The sequence below is a fragment of the Leuciscus leuciscus genome (assembly GCF_965113295.1).
Source record: "Leuciscus leuciscus genome assembly, chromosome: 4".
Taxonomy (NCBI): domain Eukaryota; kingdom Metazoa; phylum Chordata; class Actinopteri; order Cypriniformes; family Leuciscidae; genus Leuciscus; species Leuciscus leuciscus.
Window position 1 is genome coordinate 41,414,434 of NC_138728.1, and position 8,541 is coordinate 41,422,974.

Here is an 8,541-nt window from a genome sequence, read left to right on the forward strand (position 1 = left end):
CAACCCAGTTACAGGTAATTATCAATGAAATGAGTCATAAAACGTACTCGGTTACTAACGTAACCTCGGTTCTCTCTAGAAGAGGGAACGAGTACTGCGTAAGATATCTTACGCTAGGGGGAAAATCCTTTTCCGCGAGATATTGAAGCCAAAAATTATCCTTAATTTTGTAATAATGCAAAACGCGTTGCAGCAGCAATGCAGACATAGGCGAGACAGCTCGCGCGCCTATTGGCTGCTCTGCGGCAACTGCAGCAGCCTATCGAGCGAGGCCTGGCGTGACGTCAGACCCAATCAGGGCACTTCGCGCCCGCTGCGTCACGTCCCGCCGAAATGGGCGTGGTCTAGGCCTATAAATATCGCTCGCAGGCAGCTATTATCTGGTTTTTCATCATCGAAGCAACCAGAGCGTGTGCATGCACGGCAAGATACGCAGTACTCGTTCCCTCTTCTAGAGAGAACCGAGGTTACGTTAGTAACCGAGTACGTTCTCTTACGAGAGGTCTCTCGTACTGCGTAAGATATCTTACGCTAGGGGACCCAGTGTAAAACGCCGTGCATGCTGAGATCTGACACCAAAGACCCAAGGGCGAAAGCCCGGGGTACATATAGTGCACAATCACTCAGTGAACTCACAGAGAGTCCGGGAAGAAGGAGGGGTGCAGCCTCACTTTTCCACATAAAGTAGCGTCGAAGGGACGCAAATTTCATCATACAGACAGGGCGGGGTACGGCCTGAACTGATGGGAAAAAATGTGGGTCTTACACAGTTTGCCCAGCTTTAAACTGTCGAAAATTGAGCTGTGCTCAGTAAACGCAGCATTCTGAGCTGAACGCATCAGGTCAGATAATACTGGTAGTTTAGACCGACAGCAGCCTGGCCTGCAGGGCGGGAACCTCTAGGTTATAAAACCTTATAAATGTAGACGGGGAGGCCCAGCCTGCCGCCATACAAATATCTTGCAAGGCAATCCCACTTGACCAGGCCCACGAAGAGGCCATGCCTCTCGTGGAATGCGCTCTGACACCCAAAGGGCACTGCATGCCCTTGGAGGCGTATGCCAGCGCTATAGCATCAACTATCCATCTGGATAGGCTCTGTTTCGACGCGGCTAGTCCCTTAGAACGTCCGCTAAACGAAACAAAGAGCTGTTCCGTCTGTCTGAAAACAGACGAGCGAGACACATAAGCTCGTAATGCCCTGACTGGGCAAAGGAGGCTCGCGTCTCTTTCCTCATCAGGGACCGGTAGGGCTGACAGAGAGATAATCTGCGCCCTAAACGGTGTGTTGAGGGATTTTGGAACATAACCGTGCTTAGGTTTGAGTATAACTTTTGAGTCATTGGGCCCAAACTCCATGCACGCCGCGCTCACAGAGAGCGCGTGCAGATCCCCTATGCGCTTCACTGAAGCGAGAGCCAGCAAAAACACCGTTTTGAAAGACAGGTGTTTCAAATCGATTGACTGTAAAGGCTCAAATGGCGCACCTTTCATGGCTTCCAGAACCGTAGAAAGGTCCCATACGGGGACTGAGGGAGGTCTGGGAGGATTCAGTCTCTTAGCTCCTCTAAGGAAGCGGATGACTAAATCGTTCCTTCCTATTGACTGACCAAGCGTTGTTTCTGAGAACGCTGCTATAGCCGCCACATAAACTTTGAGCGTGGAGGGGGCCCTGCCCCCATCCAACAGCTCTTGTAGGAAGGAAAGCACCTCCGTCACATCACAGTTTGTGGGTGACACACCACGGGCTGTGCACCAGCCCGAAAACACTGACCATTTCGAAGAATAGAGTCGTCTTGTAGACGGAGCTCTAGCCTGCGTGATCGTGTTTAATACTCCTTTAGGGAGTCCAACATGTACCCGTTGATGGCCCAGACATGAAGGGACCATAGTTCCGGGTGAGGATGCCAGATCGAGCCGCGGGCCTGTGAGAGGAGATCTCTCCTCACTGGTACTGGCCACGGGGCAGTACTTGCTAACTGCATCACGGCTGGGAACCAAGGTTGATTTTTCCAGAACGGTGCTACCAGCAGTACTGAGCATCCTTCTTCCCTGATCCGTTCTATCACCTGAGGCAGGAGAGAGACGGGGGGAAAAGCATAGAGCGGGCGGCGGGGCCACACATGGGCCAGCGCGCTCCTGCTCTTGGAGAAAAATTCTTGACAGTGAGCGTTTTCTTGAGACGCAAACAGGTCCACTTCCGCTCTGCCGAATTTCTTCCACAGCAGTTGGACTGTCTGTGGGTGTAGAGACCATTCGCCTGCCGGAACATTGTTCCTGGACAGTCTGTCTGGTCCTATATTCATGATCCCTGGCACGTGCGCTGCTCTGAGCGAGCGCAGGTTGCACTGAGCCCATACCAGGAGGCGTTCTGCCAGCCTGTACAGTTTCTCGGATCTGATGCCGCCCTGGCGATTTATGTAGGACACCACAGACATGTTGTCCGAACGGACCAAGACGTGGTGACCTTTTATTTGGGGACAAAAACGCGTCAGTGCGTTGTCTACTGCCAGCATTTCGAGGCAGTTTATGTGCAGGAGCTTCTCCCGTTCTGACCACTGGCCGAAGAACGGTCTGCCCTCGAGCAGCGCTCCCCATCCCGAGGTGGACGCGTCCGTGGACACCACTTTCACCCTCGAGGAAGTCCCCAGGCTTACACCTGATTGGTACCAGTCGTTCGCTTTCCAGGGTTTCAGAGCTGTAACGCATTTCTGATTGACCCTGAGGCGAAGCAAACCGGGTGCCCACGCTTCGCGTGGGACTCGCGCTTTCAGCCAAAACTGCAGCGGGCGCATGCGGAGCAGACCCAGCTGGAGCACTGACGATGCTGAGGCCATGAGACCTAGCATCTTCTGAAATCTCTTGAGCGGGACAGACGCGCCGCAGCGAAAAGAGTTCGCTGTGCGTCGAATGTCTACCGCGCGCTGTTGTGATAGTCGCGCTATCATGGATAGTGAGTCCAGTTCTGTGCCCAGGAAAGATATTTTCTGACTGGGTGACAGGGAGCTCTTCGCCCAATTGACACTCAGACCCAAATCCTCGAGGTGATCGAGTAAAATGGTCGTGTGTTCTATGAGCACTGCGCGAGATTGCGCTATAATCAGCCAATCGTCCAAATAGTTCAGCACTCGCATGCCTCTCATTCTGAGGGGTGCGAGCGCCGCATCCATGCACTTCGTAAATGTACGGGGTGCTAGGGACAAACCGAACGGCAGGACTGTGTACTGATATGCCTGGCCCTCGAAGGCGAATCTCAAATATCACCTGTGACGTGACGCTATCTGTATTTGAAAACACGCGTCTTTCAGATCTATTGACACAAACCAATCTCCTTGGCGAATCTGCACAAGGATTTGCCTGGTCGTGAGCATCCTGAACTGTCGCTTCACAAGCACTTTGTTCAGTTGCCTTAGATCTAGTATGGGTCTGAGACCCCCGTCTTTTTTCGGTACCAGGAAGTATCTGCTGTATAGCCCTCCCTCGCTCTGATCTTGAGAGAGAGGTTCTATGGCCCCTTTGCTCAATAGTTTCGTCACCTCGGCTCGAAGTAGATGTGCTACTTCTGTTTTTACCGTGGTCTCGACGCGCGCCACATAGCGGCGAGGGCGTCGGCGAAACTGCAGCGAATAGCCTCTTTCTATAATGTTCAGCACCCACTTCGAAACCCCGGGTAGCTTTGCCCATGCGTCTGCATGGATAGCTAGGGGTCGAATACGAAGCACGCTCCGCTCGCTCAGCGATGGAGAAGCTTCGGTGTGCTGTAACACAAGCGTGTCGCTCGTGACATTTGAGGCATGGGGCGCGCTGATGACAGCGGGCAGATTGCCCGCGCTCGACTCCTCTGCGGTGGTTAACCGCGAGGGGGAGGGCTGGGCGGTTCCCGTGGGAACTGTCATGTCTATGTGTGGATGTGGGCGCGGGACAGCGGGCACATTTATCACACCGAAAGCATCGTTTGCTTGCGTGAAGCGAGTGCACGTTGGTTTCGTTTTTACAGAAACCGTGAGACATGCATAACGTGGTGTTAGTGGGCACATTCACCATGTTTGAAGCGCAATCGGTCTGAGCCGATTCATGTGCGCGAGCCCTGTGTGACGGGCTGTGCTTGTGTGTAGAGATGGGCACTGGGCAGTGGGCATTCTTCTTACACATAAAGCACCATCGGCCGTGGCCGGGACACCAGAAAAAATTCACACTTATGGGATTTATCTGGGTAGCCGTAAAAACGGCGTTTGTGTGCAGGCAAGCGGGTGACAGAACCGACTTGTTTACTGCAGGATACACTGGAACAGTCACATTTACTGGAACTGAACGAGCGAGAAGTTGCCATAGAAACAGAGAGCGTCAACATGCTGGCGTTTATTGCAGGCCTGCGTGCATTACAACAGGCTTGTTCACTGCAATATTGACATTTCCAGTCGCCTGAATTCCAGAGGGGAATGGGAAATGTATAGGAAAAAGGAGGTTGGTCCGTCCGCAGCGGGACCAGAAAAACTCCCTTTTTTCCTTACGCCAGTGACGCACGGAACACCATAGAAACGGTGTTTGGGTGCAGGCGAGCGGGTTGTACAACGTGCTCGTTGGCTGCAAAATACACATCTGCAGTCGCCTTTTCAGGGAACTGACAGAGCGAGCATTGACGGCATAATTTTATCTGCCGGTAGACCCGGGGATCGAACGCGGGTCTCTCGCGTGCAAAAACCTGAGAGTCTGCCACTGGGCCACAGGGGGAGACACATTGTAACTCAGTTAGCGCGAGTATTATAAGAGAGCGTCAACGTGCTGGCGTTTGTTTGCAGGCATGCGTGTATTACAACAGGCTTGCTCACTGCAATACAGACATTTCCAGTCGCCCGAACTTCAGAGGGGAATGAGAAATGTACGAGAAAGAGGAGGTCGGTCCATCCGCGGGGGGACCAGAAAACGCTCTTTTCTCCTTTCGCCAGTGACGCACGGAAACCATAGAAACGGTGTTTGGGTGCAGGCGAGCGGGTTGTGCAACGCGCTCGTTGGCTGCAAAATGCACGTCTGCAGCCGCTTTTCAGGGAACTGACAGAGCGAAGCATTGGCGGCATAATTTTAACTGCCGCTAGACCGGGATTCGAACTCCGGTCTCTCGTGAGAAAAACCAATGATTCCGCCACTGAGCCACAGGGGGGGAACGCAAAGGTTTTCGGCTGCACGAGCATATAAGAGCGTCACATGCTTTCTTCGGCGTATGCTTGCAGGCGCGCTTGTATTAAAACAGGCTCGCCTGCTGCAATATTGATATTTCCAGTCGCATGATCAGGGAACTGGGAATATGTATGAGAAATTGAAGGTCAGTCCATCCTCGGAGGGACTAAAAAACACATCTTTCTCCTTTCGCCGGTGAGTGACGCATGAATGGGGCGCAGAAGGCAGGGTAGCTTTCTTATAACGTAAAGAAAAACTAACCCCGACCGTCCGCTTCCAGCCTCCCTTGTGAGCGGCGCAGTTTGCGCGGCTTGAACAGAGGGAGAGAGAAAGCTAGCCCCGTGACCGCCCGCTCCTGACATCCTCTGTGAGCGGCGCGGTGTGCGCGGCTCGAACAGAGGGAGAACAGGTATCGTCCCCCAAGCAGGCAAGGCAAGCGGGCGAACCGGCAAGCTTTGCGGGTTGGGGGGGGGGGCGGAGGAGCAGTCTCGGAGAAGGATGCCAGGTGAGTCCTCAGAGTCACCATAGGCAGTACCTAACTCGCAGTGAGGGCAGTCGCCGTCAGCGAGTGCGAGAGCTGCGTGATCAGGAAAAGGGGCGTCTTGAAAAAGACGCCCAGCTCTTTTAGTGCAATGGGAGTGTGTGTCGCGGCGGCGAGCACACACACATACATAAACACAGTAGCAGAGAAAGGATATAATGCCGGAAAGCGCAGCAGGAAGGCAAGGAAGGCGGCGCGGCCAGCGACTTCGGTGACTCGTCCCGCTGAAGGTGCTCTCTCTCGACGGCGCGGCTTCTAATCCAGCTCCAGCGATGCGTGTGCTTCGCTTGAAGGATGAAAAATCAGATAATAGCTGCCTGCGAGCGATATTTATAGGCCTAGACCACGCCCATTTCGGCGGGACGTGACGCAGCGGGCGCGAAGTGCCCTGATTGGGTCTGACGTCACGCCAGGCCTCGCTCGATAGGCTGCTGCAGTTGCCGCAGAGCAGCCAATAGGCGCGCGAGCTGTCTCGCCTATGTCTGCATTGCTGCTGCAACGCGTTTTGCATTATTACAAAATTAAGGATAATTTTTGGCTTCAATATCTCGCGGAAAAGGATTTTCCCCCTAGCGTAAGATATCTTACGCAGTACGAGAGACCTCTCGTAAGAGAACTAAGTTTATAGTAATGAAAACCCTTCTGCTCCATTCAGACCTCTCTGCAGTTGTGTAATGTGTATAAGAGAATTAGGGGCCGTTTACACGACACCAGTTTCAACAACAAACTGAAAACTTTGTAAGCGTTTTGGCCGTTTATTAACACGACAACTGCGTTTTGGGGACCTGAAAATGCAAACTTTTGAAAAAGTTATTTACAAACACTTTGAAAGTGAAATTTTTTGGAAACAATACCGTTATCGTCTCCGTGTAAACTACAGAAATGTGAATTTGTGAAAATGGTGATGTCATGCACATGCGTATTACATGATCAGTCTATAGTCTATACTACTATATCTGTAGTGTTTCTTTACAAAAAGCCATCGCCAACTACTGGCCTGGCAGCAGAATACAGCGTTTTAAAGCTTTTCCACGGATCTGTGTGAACGGGGATCGTTTTGACAACATTGTTGTTGGTACGTGAAAAACGCGAAGAAAAAAACTGTTTTTAGGACATTGTTGTCGTGTAAAAGCCTGAAATGATCTGCCATCTTTCAAGCTTTTACACAGTGTTTGGTAATTAAGCAATCATACAGGAAACATCTGATTCTGTATCTCTTGTTATTTGATTTAGGTGTTTTCACAGCCCCGCTGAAAGGAGCGTACATGTTCAGAATCTCTGTACATGGTCATGGCCCAACTCATGCAGCTGCATCCATTTATAAGAATGGAGAGCGTGTGGTTATGGCATATGCTCGTCAGCCTCAGAATGATTTACACTCCTCTAATGGAGTTGTGTTGGTCCTGGAGGTTGGAGATGTTGTCTATGTGAGACTTTGGCCTACCACGAGGATATATGATAGCGACAATAACCACAGCACTTTCAGTGGTTTCCTACTGTTTCCCTTAAGAGAACAGGAGCTTTGCAAAATGTGATTCCAATAATTCTGAACCTTCAGCGTATGATTTAAAATGAAACTCATGAAGAATCATTAAAATATGAACGTGTATTAATGAGAACTAATGTGTGTGTTTGAAATTTGCAATACAATAACATAAAATAACATTACAAATTACTTTGTCAAAATGTACCTCTTCAAATGTTCATTTTATGCAGCATATTTTGCAATATCACATTATGATTGCAATGACACTTGAAAATTATGTTTTAAATGGGAGGCCTGAAATAAGAATTTTCTATAGAGTTTATTTAAAATATCTATATCTACAACAAAATGTGTGTGTAAGAATGTTTAACATGGAGTTAACATGGAAAATGTGCCTTGTTTTAATGGAGAAAAACTGACACTTTTAAAGCAGACACTTTTAAATGAAAGCAAGCTAATGAGTTTTCCTTTGCTGGTTATAATAGTCTTTTTTTCTTACTACTCACTGTGTTTCTATAATTCATATTTAGACTTTCTAAAATCACTATTATAACATTTACAATCATATTTTATCAAAATCCCTCACTTCATATCTATTAAAACATTAGTTTTGACAATTGTGCTACATTATGAGTAATGTGAAACCTGAAAATGGTGTTTTACGGAGGACACTTGCAGTAAAACATTTTTTTACCCATCATATATTTCAAATATCTGTATCTAAAACAAAATGAGTGTGTGTGTGTGTATGTTACGAACTGCTCCGAAACACAAAGGTTGAGATCCAAATGCAGCTTTATTTTGAATAATCCAGAATCGTTATCTAAACACAGGCAAAGGGTCAAGCACAGGAAGACAGTCCAAACAAACAAACAAACAAACAAACAAGGGTCAAAGGCAAAAAAGGGAATCCTAGAAACAGGCAAAAATCCAATAACCAAGAGACAATGAAACCAGGGAGAATGCTCAAAGATGCAGTGTAAACAGCTAATAAAACCTCACAGTGAATGAAAGAGTGAACCAGGCTTATATACACAGAGTTAACAAGGCTATGAGGAACAGCTAATGATAATCATGGTTGATTAGTCCGGGCAGTGGGTTATGGGTAATGTAGTCTGAGATGGTGTGGCAATAGTCCGGGGTGGAGTGCCCTCTGGTAGCTATCAAGGGCACTCCAATTGTTAATCGTGACAGTGTGTAAGCATGCTTAGTCTAGATTAAATATTATTGTTTAAGCCTTTCATTCTTTTGTGAATGTGTTTTAGCATATTCTCCATCATGGATATTTTATGGTGTCAGGCTGTCAGCCCTACATTTCAGGTTGGCCTAGATCTTAACA

General features: G+C 49.0%; 1 protein-coding gene across 1 annotated transcript in view; it reads left to right on the forward strand.

The window, feature by feature from the left end:
* LOC309496085 (uncharacterized protein) overlaps nucleotides 1-7,610 on the forward strand; it is a 26,277-nt gene extending 18,667 nt beyond the window's left edge. Inside the window, exon 4 of the mRNA XM_082166042.1 lies at nucleotides 6,950-7,610. Within this exon, the coding sequence (XP_082022168.1) occupies nucleotides 6,950-7,251 (302 nt within the window). The 3' untranslated portion in view covers nucleotides 7,252-7,610. The remainder of the gene's footprint in view (nucleotides 1-6,949) is intronic.
* Nucleotides 7,611-8,541: the final 931 nt, after the last annotated feature.